The sequence below is a fragment of the Peromyscus leucopus genome, chromosome 3 (genome assembly GCF_004664715.2).
Source record: "Peromyscus leucopus breed LL Stock chromosome 3, UCI_PerLeu_2.1, whole genome shotgun sequence".
In the NCBI taxonomy this organism is placed as follows: domain Eukaryota; kingdom Metazoa; phylum Chordata; class Mammalia; order Rodentia; family Cricetidae; genus Peromyscus; species Peromyscus leucopus.
In genome coordinates this window covers 108,913,141-108,930,904 of record NC_051065.1, presented here as the reverse complement: position 1 = coordinate 108,930,904, position 17,764 = coordinate 108,913,141, and the positions used below count along the sequence as shown (strand labels likewise).

General features: G+C 43.8%; 1 protein-coding gene and 1 long non-coding RNA gene across 2 annotated transcripts in view; one reads left to right on the top strand and one right to left on the bottom strand.

The window, feature by feature from the left end:
- LOC114681577 overlaps positions 1–17,764 on the bottom strand; it is a 338,811-nt gene that overhangs the window by 319,925 nt on the left and 1,122 nt on the right. The gene's annotated exons all lie outside the window — the stretch shown is intronic.
- Positions 15,615–17,764, top strand: part of Adamts9 (ADAM metallopeptidase with thrombospondin type 1 motif 9) — a 162,898-nt gene continuing 160,748 nt past the window's right edge. The window contains exons 1-2 of the mRNA XM_028855107.2: positions 15,615–16,120; positions 16,748–17,151. Coding sequence (XP_028710940.1) covers positions 16,006–16,120; positions 16,748–17,151 — 519 coding nt within the window. The 5' untranslated portion in view covers positions 15,615–16,005. The remainder of the gene's footprint in view (positions 16,121–16,747; positions 17,152–17,764) is intronic.

Genomic DNA, 17,764 nt, shown 5'->3' with positions numbered 1-17,764 from the left:
CAAGCAATGGAATGTGACCAGAAGCCCAGAACTCAGGCAAATCCCTCCACACACGAACTCTAAATGTCCCCCTATCTCTATCAGTTCCCGCTGTCCTGCAACGTTGCGCAAATGGAAGTGCATGGTGTCCTTTTCTCTGCTGTTTCTCAAGACGATGTAGCATTTATCTGTGATTTTACTTTTATCTTCCTTTTGTGTGGCTTCACTCATTCCACAAATATTTACGGTTACTCTATGCTAGGCACGATGTGAGAACTGGAACACAATGGCAACCATCCTGATAAGGCCCCTGCCCTTCTAGAACACACACGTAGAAACATTGTCTTCCAATTCTGAAAAGGAACATCTGAGCATTTAAAAGTCATTGCTTTCCAGGGAGTCTAAGGAGGTTTGTCAGCACAGGCCACTGCAGGGAGTCTGTTTGTTTACAAAATCAAGGGTATTATTGGGCTAGAGTGGGCTTCAGTGATTCCTTACATTTGAACCTTCAGACTCTCCCAGAATCATTACCTACTGTATAAGACCACAAATCTGCAGAATTAAAGTCTTGGCTACATTTTAGAGTTGCATTCATCTTAACAATGAATAGCTCTACCAGGTCAGGCCCTAAGAGGAGGCAGTCATATCCATGAATGCTGCTTTAAACAAACTTTGCAGAAAAGTAATGGCCGAGCAAGGTGTATCATCCATCCATCCATCCATCCATCCATCCATCCATCATCCATTCATTCATTCATTTATTCATTCATTCAGCTTCTGACCTTTTCTTGGCTGAGAAAATAGGCTGGGAAAGATACTTCATGTGGTTAGTGAGAATTCTGAACTAATCCAGGAAGGAGGGTAGACCATAGACATCACCATTTTGGTATCTCACACAGCCAGAAATCCTAGCGTATGCACATTTTAGGAATTAATGCTGTTTTCAACGGAGTTTTCAAAACTTAAATTATCATAGCACTGAAATAATAGAATTTGTGTGTTTATCCAAAGGCTTAAAAACTTCAGGACATTGCAAATCAGTTTGAAGTGCCATAACCAAGCATCATCTACAGACTTGCTTCTTGCCCCTTCCTCCAGATGAGAACTTGGAGTATTTTCTTCTAGACCTTTTGATGCGTCTTTGTACATCAATATCTAGTGAACTATTCTTCAGATAAATGACCATACTGCAACTCACTTTTTTCCTTCAGTAATATATGGCCAGTCAACAACTACCTGGTTCCCTCTTTTGATCTGAAGTACAGTATCCTACCATTTGAGCACTGTCCTTCAGCTGAGGGCTAAGAACATGTAGCCTCCCGATGGTCACCTTATAAGCAGTATGGCTACATACAGCCCTGACATGAATCCTTTTGTACGTGAACACATATCTCTATACAAGTGAAGAAAGGGACTGGGGAGATGGCCCAATGGGTAACAGTATTGGCCACACAAACATAAGAACTCGTATCCAAATCCCAGAGTGCACATGAAGATACAGTAGAGGGTGGATGCAGGAAGAGCTCTGGGGCATGCTGGCTGCCAGCCTAGCTCCAGGGTCAAGTAGACATTGTCTGAAAGGAATAAAATGGAGAGTGACAAGAACAGGACACTCAACATCTGTCTCTGGCACACAGGCACACATATGTAGTGCACATATAACTCATACACATATCTCACATAAAGTATCTTAGTCTATTTATCCCAGAGATTAAGCATTTGGCTGTCTCCATACATCTTACATTACTTCATAAGTATTCTATTAATTTATATTTTCTTTGTCATTTTTTTTTGCCATTAGAAATGATCTGCCGATCCTATCCCAGCCTTTTTGATCAAATAGAGAAGTTATTCTTGTAGACGACATTTCCTGCACATGAAAACATGATGCATTTGAAGTGGAAATGGCTAGGTCGAGTGTAAGATTTTCCAGTTCTGCTGGGGATTATCAAGTTGCCTTCTTAGGAATTAGGACAATTCTTGTACCAACAAGGTACAACACCAACACAAGGGTGTCTCGGAAAACCCAAATATTATCAAACTATGCTTATTAAACTGTAGGGTTTACAAGTCTGATAACCAAAAGGCTGAAATCAGGACAGTTTCAATTTGTATGTTTGTTTGTTTATGAACAAAATCAAGTATCTTTTTGTATTTGTGACACTTTTGTCTCCTTTCTTTTGAGATATCGTCACGCTGTGCAAGTTTTTCTTAGAAACTGAAGGAAAACCTTTTTTTCATGTTATGAGCTGAATTGTTTTTCTCGTTTTATCCTTTGACTTGTAACTTGATTGTGATGTGGTGTGGCTAGGAGATAGAACCCAGTGAGAGGTGGTCAGGCCATGAGGGTGGAATAAATGATTCGATATCATTACTGCTCGAATGGCTTCCTACTGAAGGGGGAGGTTGGCTTCTTTCTGTCCCCTTCTGTCTTTTCCTCACTCTACCACCATGTGAGTTAGAATGCAGTAAGATGTCCCTCATTAGATGCCGACACCACAACATAGGACTTCGCATCTCCAAGAACTGCCCACTGTTATCTTTCTGCCCATTATGCTTTGCCTAGTCTGGTGTGGTAAAGACATGATGTTTCTCATCAGGCACAATTGGTGTTTGTTTGGTTCTTAATGAAGTTAAGCATCTTGTGTTTTTCTCTTCTGGCCTGTAGATTTGGAGTCATAATCCAGAGGGCTGTTGGATGCCTCAGTCACAGAGACAATATTCCTTCCTGTTTCCTTCTAGAGCAGACTTTTTTCCTGTGGTAGTGCATTCTTTTAGTACTAGCAATCAGGACACAGAGGAAGGAAGATTGTTCTGAGTTTCACAGCCTGCGCTACATAGTCTACACACACACACACACACACACACAGAGAGAGAGAGAGAGAGAGAGAGAGAGAGAGAGAGAGAGAGAGAGAGAGAGAGAGAGTAAAAGAACAAAACTTAATAAAATAAAAGTATAGGAACATTGAAATTGTAACAATACAATATCTATGAAAGTCTTTTCAAGCATCTGCCACTGGTACCCATAGAACCATTTTCTTTTTTTTTTTTTTTTCACTTTTTAAAATTTATTTTTCTATTATCGGCTTGATACAGTATAAATTCTTATCCTAATTGTGAAATGTTTCATTGAGGCTTGCCCAGTAATTGAGTAAAACCAAAACTTATTATAAGCCACAGTCATCCTAGGGTCCCTCCTGCTATATAGCCTCCCTGGTTCTGTGGGTTGCAGTCTGATTGTTCTTTGCTTTATATCTAGAATCCACTTATGAGTAAGTACATACCATGTTTGTCCTGGGTTTGGGTTACCTCACTCAGGATGATTTTTTTCTAGTTCCAATCCATTTGCCTGCAAATTTCATGCTGTCATTGTTTTTCTCTGTTGAGTAGTACTCCATTGTGTATATATACCACATTTTCTTAATCCATTCTTTGGTTGATGGACATCTAGGTTGTTTCCAGGTTCTGGTTATTACAAATAGTGCCTCTATGAACATAGTTGAGCATGTATCTTTGTGGTATAATTGAGCATTCCTTGAGTATATGCCCAAGAGTGGTATGGCTGGGTCTTGAGGTAGATCGATTCCCAATTTTCTGAGAAACCGCCACACTGATTTCCACAGTGGTTGTACAAGTTTGCATTCCCACCAACAGTGGAGGAGTGTTCCCTTTGCTCCTCATCCTCTCCAACATTGACTGTTATTAGTGTTTTTGATCATAGCCATTCTGACAGGTGTAAGGTGGTATCTCAGAGTCGTTTTGATTTGCATTTCTTTGATGATTAAGGATGCTGAGCATTTCTTTAAATGTCTTTCAGCCATTTGTGATTCTTCTTTTGAGAATTCTCTGTTTAGCTCTTCAGCATATTTTTTAATTGGCTTGCTCAGTATTTTGATGCCTAGTTCCTTGAGTTCTTTATATATTTTGGAGACCAGTCCTCTGTCAGATATGGGGTTGGCAAAGGTCTTTTCCCATTCTGTAGGCTGTCTTTTTGTCTTATTGACCATGTCTTTTGCCCTACAAAAGCTACAGAAAATGAAAGTATCTCCCATGCTCATGGATAGGTAGGATTAACATAGTAAAAATGGCAATCTTACCAAAAGCAATCTACAGATTCAATGCAATCCCCATCAAAATCCCAACATAATTCTTCACAGACTTGGAAAGAAAAATACTCAACTTCATATGGAAAAAACAAAAGACCCAGGATAGCTAAAAGAATCCTGTATAATAAAGCCACCTCTGGAGGCATTACCATCCCTGACATCAAGCTCTACTATAGAGCTATAGTAATAAAAAAAAAAAAACAGCTTGGTACTGGTATAAAAATGGACATAGAGACCAATGGAATCAAACTGAAGACCCTGACATTAGTCCACGCACATATGAATACCTGATTTTTGACAAAGAAGCCAAAACTATACAATGGAAAAAAGAAAGTATCTTCAACAAATGGTGTTGCCATAACTGGATGTCAATATATAAAAGATTACAAATAGATCCATATCTGTCACCATGCACAAAACTCAAATCCAAGTGGATCAAAGACCTCAACATAAATCCAGTTACACTAAATTTAATAGAACAGAAAGTAGGAGGTACTCTTGAACGCATTGGCACAGGAGATCACTTCCTAAATATAACATCAGCAGCACAGACACTGAGCACATCAATTAATAAATGGGATCTCTTGAAACTGAGCAGACTTGATTTAATGTTTTATGTTCAATTCCTGGTGCATTTGTTATAGATGAAATATATATATTTAAAGTATCAAACACAGTTTCCACTTCCTGAAGTGTGTGTTTGTGTGTGTTTGTGTGTGTGTGTGTGTGTGTGTGTGTGTGTGCATGTGCATATGTGTGGCAGTGGGGATATGCACATGTGAGTTTGGGGGCGCTGGGAGGGTGTATGTGTGTGTATGTATGTATGGGTTCTGTCTCCAGCACCACATAAACTTGCTGTGGCCCATGACTGTAATCCTAGCATTCTAAAGGTGGAGACAGGAGGATCATAAGTCCAAGGTCATCTTTGAACAGGATGGCAAAAAATTCATACGGTTGTTGTGGGACTAAATATGGAAATGAGCATAACAGAAACTATATGATTTTTCTATAGATCTGGCTAAAGAAGAAACATTGGACCAATTTGGATGTGTATCTATTATTTGAGACATTTAGTCTACCTATCGTAGGTGGAGCTGGTTGTTTTAGTCTATCTAGCATAGACTATCTAGCATAGGTGGAGTTTGTTGTCTGTCTAGTGTAGGTGGAGTTGGCTGTTGCTATTTTTCTTCATCTCCATGATGGGAGGACAAGGTTAAATAAATGCCATTGTGACCTGGTTGCCAGGCCAAGCATTTCGGACATGATTTGGTGCTGAACATACAGTTCTTCCGCATCCTTTGAACACAACTGCCTAATGTTTCATTTATTGACTGTCTCTTGACAGTCCACTTAGAGCAGGAGAGCCAAGCAGGATAGAGAGGGTTTCCCTACTACAATCTTCATTTGGTTCGAAATGGTATCACAGAGGAATGATAAGTACCTGAGTCCAGGTTTATGTTCAGGATTAAGAAGCTAAATAATCTAAGAAATACTGACTTCAGATTTTTATATAGGTAAATTGGTGTTCCATACTGTGACTAGAATTCAGGAATACCTACTACCCTAGTGAGGTATGGTGATATTTTATCTGTGTATCCCAATAAAGTTTATCTGAGGATCATAGGAAAAAGCCAGCCACAACAGTAAACACAGAGGTCAGACAATGGTGGCACAGGCCTTTAATCCTATCAGACGGATCTCTGTGAGTTCAAGGCCATACTGGGAAGAGAGTCAGGCATGATGTTACATACCTTTAATTCCAGCACTAATCATAAAGGTCTAAAGATCTGTACAGACAGACAGGAAGTGACAGAGCTGGGCAGGAAGAGGAAGTGATGTAGCTGGGCAGAGAGAGCAAACGAGACGGCAGAACAGAAAGGCATATAGGCGTGGGTAGACAGGAAGCAGGTCTCTTTGGAGACTGAGGTGTCGGTGAGGAGAGGTTTGCTGTGGCTTGTCCTATTCCTCTGATCTCTCAGCTTTAACCCCAATCTGGCTCTGTGTTTTTTATTAATAAGACTGTTTAGCAATTCGTCTTACAGAGGTGTCCCAAAGGAAGTCATCCCCCTGGGCTCCTGATGCCTGTTGCTGTGCCTCTTGAACACATCTCAGCAGTAGCTGCAGCCTGTTCCGTTCTGTTTCTGTGAATGCCACTGATGTGCACAGTCACACCCTTTTTGAGTAGGGGGAAAGTCTGCAAAATGAGTGATTTTCCCAGCACTTGATAGGGACTTGACAAGGCACTAATAGCTAGGCTGACATTTCAGGAAGCAACTTATCCTGCTATTGGTATCTGGTAATGCAGAGGCCACGTGTGGTAAATATATCATGGACAGCTGACATTGATCTGATGCCACTGAAGCTCATTACCAGGTCTTGTTGTAACATATGATACATTCACAGTTCTGTACATTTCAGATATCTGCATGTTCCTACAGAAAGTCTTCCTACCCCCCTACCCCTTTCCACTGTCCTTGCTAATGAGGCCATTTGAAGAGTTGTTTGAAAGGCTCTTTGGAGAGGGCCTAAGTTAACTAGCTTGCAAGGAGCACAAATCCAGGAAGGTGCTATTTATTCAGAAGAACCACAGCATATTGTAGACAATATAGAGACCCTGGACAGAACTGGAGACAGCAGAGGTTTATAGGAATGTTGTGAATGCAAAGCCATGAATGAAAAGCAATGCTCCCAAAAGCCAGTCTTCTAAGTCAGGCAAGCCTAACCTTCTAGGAAGGCAGCCCACTCATCCCCCATCCACTTGGCCTGATGCCTTGCATCACAGATTTGTGACTGACTCCCTGAGCCATTTTCATTGGCTCCCTTGATTCCAGTTGCCATCAATTTGAATTTTGCTAACATTCTCATTTCCATTCTTTGGAATAGTACCCTTAAGCTTTGCAGTTTATCTTGAAGTAAGTTTGATAAAATATGAACACATGGGAGAGACACTGTGATGTGCTTTGGAAGAGCACAGGCCTTGAACTCCAACAGCTTAGCTTCGAATCCTCATTCAATTATACTAGCTCTGCACCTTAGGCTAGTTGTCTAACTTTTCTGTGCCTTCTTTGCATCCTCTGCAAAGTTTTCCTGAGTTGTCGGGAAGATTACAAATGGTGATATTCATTGGTCCTAGAAGTGAGCTTTATTGTAAGTATAATTAGGACCGGAAACCTATTAAACATCATCTGACACCATTACTTAATTAAAAACTTACATTTTTATGCATGTGTAAAAATTGATTTACCTCTGGGCGGTGGTGGTGTACACCTTTAATCCCTGCACTGGGGAGAAAGAGCCAAAAGGATCTCTGTGAGTTCAAGGCCAGCCTGGTCTACAGAACGAGATCCAGGACAGGCACCAAAACTACACAGAAAAACCCTGTCTTGAAAAACCAAATAATAATAATAATTTACCATAAAAACCCAGGAATTTCTTTAAACGTTCACAGGGAAATCAATTTTTGATGATTTCGAGAATTGTGGGTCCAGTAGGATGGCACAACTGGTAAGAGACCCCTCCACTAAACCTGTCAACTTGAGTTCTGTCCCCAGAGTTCACACAGAAGGAAAGAACCAACTTGCACAGTCCTCTGTTGTAAAGAACTCAAAACAAAACAAAACAAAACTAGGTATCAAGAAGACAAATGACCCAATTTAAAAATGGGTTCTAGATCTCAACAGACTCATCAAAAGAAGAAACCCAAATGACCGAGAAGTACTTCAAGAAATGTTCACTATCTTTATCAGGGAAATGCAAATCAAAACTACTTCAAGATTTTATCTTATGGCCCTCAGAATGGCCAAGATCAATAAAACAAATGACAGCTCATGCTGGTGAGGATGTCGAATAAGGGGAATACTCCTCCATTGCTGGTGGGGATGCAAACTTGTACAGACACTACAGCAGTTTCTCAGAAAGATGGGAATCAATCTACCTCAAGATCCAGCTATACCACTTTTAGGAATATACCTAAAGGCTTTTCATCATATCACAGCAGAGACCCTTGCTCAACCACAGCCGTTGCTGCACTGTTCATAACAGCCAGAAACGGAAACAACCTAGATGTCCCTCAACAGATGAATGGATAAAGAAAATATGGTACATTTACACAATGGAATATTACTTAGCCATTAAAAATGAGATCATGAAATTCACAGGTAAATAGATAGATCTAAAAAAAAAATCACCACCCAGATCCAGTAAGACAAATATGGTAAGTATTCACTTATATGTGAATATTGGCTGTTAGGTCAACAATAAGCAAGCTACAACCAAGCCGCAGTACCACAGAGAATGTGCAAATGGGTGGGCCTCTTTGTCTGTATCTGTTACTTGGGCTTTTCCTTGGGCTCTTCTCCTTCTGTGGGTTTGTTTTGTCCTATTCTGACGTGTTAGGGTTTGGTTTTGTTTAATCTTATTATATCACATTATATCTCTTAGATGCCTAGTTGTTCTCTAATGAGAAACAGAAAAGGTGGATCCTGATGGAAGGGAAGGTGGGGAGGAACTGGGAGGGGCAGAGGGAGAGGAAACTGCAGTCAGAATACACTTTATGAAAAAAATCAATTTTCAATAAAACAAAACCCAAGTAGTCCTCTGACCTCCCTGCATATGCGGTGGCATTCAGGGGACAAGAGTGCACACACACTAAATAAATAAATAAAATACAAAAAATGTTCAGGCTAAAAAAGAAAATGCCTGAAAAAGAAATGTGTGACTTCCATGCATTATTTACTTAAGCAGGCTATAAGAAGAGAAAATAAATCTCTTACAATATATTTTAAAATTCAAGCAAAGGAACAGCTTGGTCAGTAAATGATTTGCAGCATAAACATGGCGAACCTTGTTCAATCCCATGAAAATCTGAGCATAGGGAAGTGGAGAGAGGTAGATCCCTGAGCTCAGCGGCCAGTCACAGCCAAATCAGTGAATTCAGGCCAGTATGGGCACACACACACACACACACACACACACACACACACACACACACACACCTGTACTCACATGTATATATGCATAGACACACACACACACACAAACACACAAACCCCAAATTTGGCAAAGGATGATGAGACTAGCAGCAAGGAACGTATGAGAAGCGTTCAAAACAATGGCACATAAACACACACTGGGGAGTGGAGAAGGCCCCTAAACTGAGGAGGATGATCGGGGGGTTAATTGACAAAGAAGCACTAAGCCCCTAGTTCCCTCTCAGTCAGAAATCAAGACTGGCCCCTCCTAATCAGCAGGTAGGTTCCAGGGACACCACTGACTGGAAAGTGTAGAGACCTTGGCTTGGAGACAGGTCTTGAGCAGCACAATCGAGTCATTTCCTGACACTCTCTAAGACGAGTGGCCATTATTCCTCCATCTTTAGGTCAGATAAAGGCTATGTAGTGTCCACAGGGGAGGTCTAACTCTTGCATGATGCACTGAGTAGACATGGAGTGCTCCCAGGTGTCTGGTGAGTCATGGTCTAGAAGTAATCACTAGAGGAGACTGGCCCTGAAGGTTTCTTATTCCAAAAAAAAAAAAAAATGAAATTCTGATGATTATTATTAAAGCAGCACTTGCCTCCCCAGAATGGTGACATCACGAAAAACAAAAATCTACCTCAATGGTATAAAATTACATAAAATCTGTATGAGTACATATTTATAACCGCATTATTTTTAGATATTAAATGAAACAGTCCCTTTAAAAGCAAGAACCAAATTGGTGGCAACAGTTAAAACATTTAAAAAATAAAGAAGTACCTACTCCGTATGTGACAATGTATCAGAGAAGATAGATTTGTGCTTTACATCCTTAAAGATGCAGCAACAACCACTGGCATCCCAGCTGGGCCAGGGAAAGGTATGGACTCTGGGCATGCACATTCTGATCCAATTCTCAATGATCTGACACGTGCCAGCTTCCAGGAGGGCGTCTGTCTAGTAACCATCTCTGTCAAGCATGCACTTTCAGGAAACAGAGAACTCGGATCAGCACAAGTCACACTGATATCTAATCTAGCTTTAGTTTGCATGGTTTGGATCTAATCTAGAAGTCCAGCATTTCTGAATTCCATTTGTGGTTAAGCCCGAGCCTGATAGTCTCATTCCACGCGACACTAGAGGAAGCAGGAGAAGAATGGGATCACCTGTGTATGAAGTCGCAAAGGAAGCAACTGCGGGATTCCTATTAGGAATTACCAGACACGTGGTGTCGTTAGAATGACAAGGAAGCAAAGAGCACCTGGTGATTAACCAGGCTAAAGGTGGAACCAATGTTCTCGACCAGATGTGTGTTTTGAAGAGCTATCTCACAAACAGGACCAAGGACTTTTAGGGCATTCACAACAGAAGCTTTTCCAAACATTAAATGCAGCAGTAGAAGGAAAAACAATGTTCTTCCACGTGGTATTTATCAGGTCGGGGTGAAAGGCTGAAGGACCTTGAACAATCAGGCAGAGGACTGTATGTCAGTAGGCTGCACCCTATCACAGAAATCGCAAGCCTTGGAGCCGAGCCCAGCTCAGAGCACACACCTACTCGGCACTCTTAGCTCTGTGGTGCTCAGAAGCGCACCGCCCTTTGCTATCCGATTCTCTGCTTAAGATAAGGATGATAAAAAAAAAACTACCAAGTTGCTCTAAGGACCAAGTAAATAGCACAAAGGGCTTAGCCACACACTGGAGCCCACCCAGAACTCAGGAGGCAGAGTCAACTTCAACTGCCAGGCCAGCCTGATCTCCATAGTGAGTTCCAGGTTACCCATCATCTAATCTTGTTGCTATTGAGGATACAAGAAGCTACTTAGCATGATACTTTGCTTGACGTCAGCAGCTGTAACACTGAAAGAATGTACACAAGTCATTTACCCACACGGCAGGCAAAGATGATGTAGTTCCTTTCTGGTTGCATCCTGCAAATAAGTGATTCCCAGGGCCAGAGAGATGGCTCACTGCTTAAGAGCACCAGGTGCTGTTGCAGAGGACCCAGGTTTCATTCTGAGCACCCACATGGCAGCTCACAATCCTCTGTAACTCCAGTCCCGGACATCTGATGCCCTCTTCTGGCCTCTCCAGGTATTGCACACTCGTTACACAGGCACATACACAGGCTCAATGTATACATATATATGAATAGACATAGATATTTACATATATATGTTTACAGATATATATACACACATATGTATGTATGTATATGTTTGTGTATATGTGTATATAGTCTCTCTCCTTCCTGTTGTTTCGATGGCATTTGTTTCAGCAAATAGAATCATTTATGGTATGATCTCTCTTATTTCCATCTTCCAGGCAATCCGCTGCCAGCATCACTCCTCAGGGACCCAATTTTTATGTAGAATCAGCCAAAGAAGGCCTCCACTTTAACCCACAGTAACATTCAATTCCAGTAAAAACTCAGAGAGGAAAGCTGGCTAAGAACTATCTCTCTGTTAACTCGAAATGACCCCAGAAAGCACTGAATCTGTCAGAGAACACGTTTGTGTGCACAGGGTTGAGGGATTTTAAAATCCACATTTCTGTTCCAGACTCAGATAATTTTAATAACCACTTTATATAGCCAACTTCCAAGGCCCTCCTCCCCCTGGGTGTACATGTGTGTGTTGAAGGTGAAGTGTTGTATTCAATTATTCATTTATTCAGGACTTTTGAGCACACACTATGTGTGGGACTGTTGCAAGTTGTAAGGAAAAAGCTATGAAAATATGAGACAATTATTATTACTCACATTAGAAAAAGTTAGAGCCGAATGTGGTGGCCTGTGCCTCTAACTTCAGCTACTCTTAAAGAGGACACCAGATGATGTCAAGTTCAAAACCTGAGACCTGCCTGGAATACGACCGGAGTTCAAGACCATCTGAACTTCTTAACTTGAGCCTTGTTCCAAAGGAAAAAACAAAAACATTTTTTCAGGACTGGGGATGTAAGTCAGTGGTCTAGCACTAACACAGAATATGCCAGGTCTGCATTTAATGGTTTAATCCCCAGCACTGGGGAGAAGAGAGGAGAGGGGACAGGAGAGGAGAAGAGAAGGGGAGGAGAAGGAGGAATGGGAAATGGAACAGTTTTCTAGACAATATTCGTCACCTTCTCCAAATCTAGCTAGACTTACGATTAATCATTTGTTATATAATAATTATGGGTTTATTTTTATTTTCTGAGATAGAGTCTTACTATATATCCCTGACTGGCCTGGAACTCACTGTATAGAATCAACCTGTAAGTCATAATCCCTTTAGGGGGGGTTGAATGACCCTTTCACAAAGGTCACCTACGACCTTCAGAAAACACAGATACTTACAATACGATTCATAACAGTAGCAAAATTACAGTTATGAAATAGCAACAAAAATAATTTTATAGTTGGGGGGCACCACAGCAAGAAGAATTGTATTAAACGGTCACAGCATCAGGGAGGTTGAGAACCACGGTATAGAGCAAGATGCTCTCAAATTCACAGAGATCTGCCTGCCTCTGCCTCCATAGTACTGGGTAGGATTCCAGGTGCATATGCCACCATCTCAGCTTACATATAATAATTATGAAGTTAGATGAGACTTCCAAAATAATATGAATTATGTCACTTACTAGTCAAGGGTTCTTGTCCAAGAATGTCATTTTTTAAAAAGATTTATTTGTTTTATGAATATGAGTGCTCTATCTGCATGTATGCCTCTACACCAGAAGAGGGTACCAGATCTCATCATACGTGGTTGTGAGCCACCATGTGGTTGCTGGGAATTGAACTTAGGATCTCTGGAAGAGCAGCCAGCACTCTTAACCACTGAACCATCTCACCAGCCCCCAAGTACTTCAGGTTTTTTTTAAATCTTGGTATTTTAATCTGTAAAAGGAAATAGCTAACACCACCTGCCTTGTAGGGATGTTTTAAAAATTAAATTAGATGTAGTAATTTACCATGGCCTGGCACATGGTAAATTTTCAATGAAAGAATTATTATTTAAGATTAACACCTGAATCAGCAAGCTCATTTATCTTCTTTTTCTCATGATTTGAAACATGGTTCTCTGTTGTGCTTTAAGATTTCTTTGTGGCCAGAAGTTCTGAGGCTAGCTAAGACATGGATGTACAGATGAGTACTTCCCTGAAGACGAGAAATCCATAAGCCTGTGGTCCTGAGACCTCATGAGATCACAACAGTTACTTTCAAATCAGATTTTACAAAAATGACTGTGGTCTCAGAAACAGTATTTAAGGTGCAAACAGAATCCATTCTTTTTTTTAAGATTTATTTATTTATTTTATGTACATTGGGGTTTTGCCTACATGCATCCATGTGAGGGTGCCAGCTTCCCTGGAGTTACAGACAGTTGTGAGCTGCCATGTGAGTGCTAGGACTCCAACCCTCTAACCCAGGTCCTTTGTAAGAGCAGCCAGTGCCCTGAATGAAAGGCTGAGCCCCCTAGAAACCATTCTTAACGTTTTAGAAAGAAACCAAAGGACTGAAGCTACACATGTGATTTTTAAGATTATTTTTTTTTTATTTCTAATTATGTGTGCCTATGTGTGCAGAGGCATTGGGGAAGCCGGAAGAGGGTGTCAGATCCCCTGAAATGAGTCACAAACAGTTGTAAGCAGCCATATGTGGGTTCTAGGAACCCACCTCAGAACCTCTATAAGAGCAGCAAGTGCTCCTTACCAAGGAGTCCTCTCTCCTGCCCCTCTTGGGGGAATGTCTGTGCTGTTAGCATCTCTTGATTAGGAGGTATTTGAATTAAAACAGAGGGACTGCCTGGTGGAAGACATTTTCAAAAGTGCTAGACCTGTGAGAACAGCAGAAATGCCATAAGCGCTCCAGTGGAGTCACTTCCTGTAGACTGATTTCTGGTTTGTTTGTTTGTTTGTTTGAACCTCAACTCCCAGAAGTGATGATTAAGAGGACTCTTTAGCATGTAATGAAAAGAAAGATGGCGTACCAGAAGAGAATCACTTCTGTGAGTTTTTTGAAGACTCAAGGTTGAAAGGCCATCCTTTAAAATCCCCGTTTCTTTTGTTATTTTATTTTGTATTGAGATGGGGTCTCCTGTGTCGCTTAGGCTGGTCTAGAGTTCTCCAATTTCCTGCCTCAGCTTCCTGATGAGTGAGATTTCAAGCGCACATTTCGCAGGGGACCGGGTGCCTGGCCATTTCAGGGGTGCCTAACCAATTGGATTAGCAACATCTTTAGGAAACTGCAGCCCTGCCAAGTCACTTTTCCGCTATCATCAGAACTGTGTACGTCATTGTTTTCAGGATGGGTGGCACTCTCAGCACACTGCTTTCTGTTGGCACTTTGATATTCTCAGGTCTCAATGGCAGGCCAAGCGCAGTGAACCCCAGTTCTAGGAAACTTTGGCAATTATAAATTTGTTAGTCATATCTGTTACTGAAATCGCCATTTCCTTCCCCTTGGAATTAGCACCTCCTCTCTTCCTGACAGCCAAAGGGAAAAGGTGCTTTTGAACTATCCAGGATTTATCTTTATTTCTCTCCCCTCTCCCGGTCTTCCGTTCTCCCTCTCTATAGTTCTGACTTTCAAACGTGCACCCTCATCGGAAGGGAGGTGATAACTTGAAGTGTCTGCTTGGAGTCACTTCCCTGCTCCCATCCTCTCTACCACTAAAAGCAAGCGGAAGTGACTGACAAGTCCCTGGAGGGTCGAGTGTCCCCCGGGACCAACACCTTCTCGCCCCTTCCCTCCCCCCCCTCAAATCTTGGGCAGCGTCGGGGGCTCCCAGACTGCACAGTAAACTTTTAACCTTTTGTGAGCGTGGACCTACAGAAACCTGCAGAGGCTTCAGCCATGGCGACAGAAGTCCTGGGAAGACCGGGTTTAAACTGCTGCGAAACTTTCAGGGAACTACGGATCTGAAACACACTGGAACCATAGGATTGAGATCCCTGACTCTAAAACTCTTAACTTGAGGCAATTAAATGGAGAGTGGAGCTCAGGTGACAAATCTGGTTCCTGGTGATCAAGTGTAGGATTGGGACTCTGGCGCTGGGCTACTTTCTCTCTAAGGAATCCCAAGTGGGGTGGTGGAGAGAGATGGGTACAGAATGAAGGGGACAGGCAGAAATGGGGAAATGGAGAAGGTACAGTAGAAAACAGGGCAGGAAGAGACCTTCGGAGAGGAGGAACGGGCCCAGAGAGATCCTCACCAAGACCTGGAGAGGGAGAGATTCCAAACGGGAGAGACCGAGGTAGTAGGAGAGGAGAGTCGGGGTGAATGGCAGAGCGCCACCGAGGAAAGAGAACTTTCTCTGCTTTCCCTCTCTAGCTGAGAGACTTTGAAAACCCCACCTCGGAGAGGTGACGCGGAGGGCCACTGATTGCTCGGGCGCTGCGGGGGCCTCGGCCTCCGCCTCCAGCAGCTGGAGGGGCCTAAAGCGGCGATTCCTGGCACCGGCGGCCGAGGAGGGGACAGGATCTGCAAGGAGGCGGGCCGCCTGCCTCGTTTTCTCCTCCCCTCTCCTCCTCCTGGAGGCGTGCACCCAGGGTATTTGAGCGCCCGCGGGGGCCCCCGCCCCCTGGCCCCCCATTCAAGAAGCGGCTCGGCTAACTCGGCCAGCACAGGGCGCCCGGCGCGCCTCGGAGCGCACGTTCCGCGCCTTCTCCTGCCCGCTGGCTGGACATTATGCGGCCGAGCAACCGAGCCCCAGTCCTCCGCCTCCTTCTCCTCCTCCTGCGGCCCGAGCCGCTCAGCTCACGGCAGGCGGCAGCGTTGCTCAGCCGAGCGCAGACGGGACCCTCTCTGCAAGACCTCAGCGACTCCTAAAGTCAAAAAGTTGGCGGCAGGGCGCCGGGGTTCCGCGCGCTCTCCACGGTTTCTGCCTCGCGTCGCCGCCAGCCACCAAAGCCGGCAGGAGGGAGGGGGGTGGGAGAAGCGGGGGGGAGGGGTGAGGAGCACCATGCAGTTAGTATCCTGGGCCACACTGCTAACGCTCCTGGTGCCGGACCTGGTTGAGATGAGGAGCCCTGACGCCGCGGCGGCCGTGCGCAAGGACAGGCTGCACCCGAGGCAAGGTAACGTGGCTCTGGACCCTCAAGGTCCCACCACCACCACACACACACACACACACACACACACACACACACACACACACACACACACACACTCCATCGCCACCTCCTCGAACACGCTCCGGGGCGGGTACCCCGCAGCAGAGGCCTCTCTCCTTTTCCTAGAAAGAATTACCTCCTGTTTTGGAGCCTCTCCCTTCTCTGGGTCATCCCTAGCCAACTACTAGGGAGGGAGGCACTGCAGGAATTTTAGGGCCACCCCCAGCTCTTTTTTGCCTGATTTTTACTCTCCTTATTCCCTGTCCCAAATCAGTGCTACTTAGTAGCTGGGATCACCGGAGAGCGCACATTTTATTTTATTCAGGAATTTATCAGAACCTGTAATTATCTGATGTTTCTAGATTTGTTCATTGTCTGACTTCTAACGCTGTGTTCTCAGCGCCTCACTTAGTTGTTGGCTGTTACTATTACAGTAGGCGCTCGACAAATATTTGACCAGAGATGGAAGGTGAAAGAATTGACACGGAGGGACTGCAAAATAAGTCAGGACAAAGCCCCCCATCTTCTTTTTAAATTAAAACTTTCGCAGAAATGAATGATTAGCTCATTTGCCTCTGCTTCTCCCTGCAGTGAAATTATTAGAGACTCTGAGCGAATATGAGATCGCGTCTCCCATCCGAGTGAACACCCTCGGGGAACCTTTTCCCACGAACGTGCACTTCAAAAGAAGGCGACGAAGCATTAACTCTGCCTCTGACCCCTGGCCTGCCTTCGCCGCCTCCTCCTCGTCTTCCTCTACCTCTTCCCAGGCGCATTACCGCCTCTCAGCCTTCGGCCAGAAGTTTCTATTTAATCTCACCGCCCATACCGGATTTATCGCTCCACTGTTCACTGTCACCCTCTTTGGAGAGCCAGGGGTGAACCAGAGCAAGCTGTACTCTGAAGAGGAAATGGAACTTAGGCACTGTTTCTACAAAGGCCATGTCAATACCAAGTCCGAGCACACGGCGGTCATCAGCCTGTGCTCCGGAATGGTAAGTGGGCGCGTGCCCCTTTCCTCCTCCCCGCCTCCTCGTCTGCTTCTTTAAGACTTAATTGCACCCTAGTCTGAACCTACCGAGTCTATGTTCTGGCGTTAAATATCAACACTGGCTTACGTCCCGGGATTTGGTGGTCTACCGGTGGGGTGCGCTTACACTCGAGAAGAGAGTAGGCATCTGTCCCCAGAGGGTCGTGGATCTTTTGGAGCTGTCTTGGGGATGGATTGCGTTTGCTGTGCTTAGCCCAACTCTGCAGAGTAGCTTGCACGTCGGCTTACAAACTCAGAGAAAGTTGCAGGGGTTGTGGTTTCTTGTAGCAAACTTGGCCGCCCTGGAGCGGAGCAGCTGAGCGCAGGGCGGACCTAACTCCTCGGCGCTTCCTGAGTCAGGGATGTAAACTGACAATCCCGGGACACCCCTTCTGGAATGCTGGGATATCTCTTGCAGTGACCGGGGGTACACAACCTAGTGTCCCTGCGTTCTTTCCTCTCAGAGCCTTTTATCACGTGCAAGGAATTTTGAAACTGAACCAGATTGACAGGGAAGCTGATCCTGTCCCGGGAAAGGAAGGGTGAGCCAAGTACTCTGAGAGCTGGGAGTGAGGGCG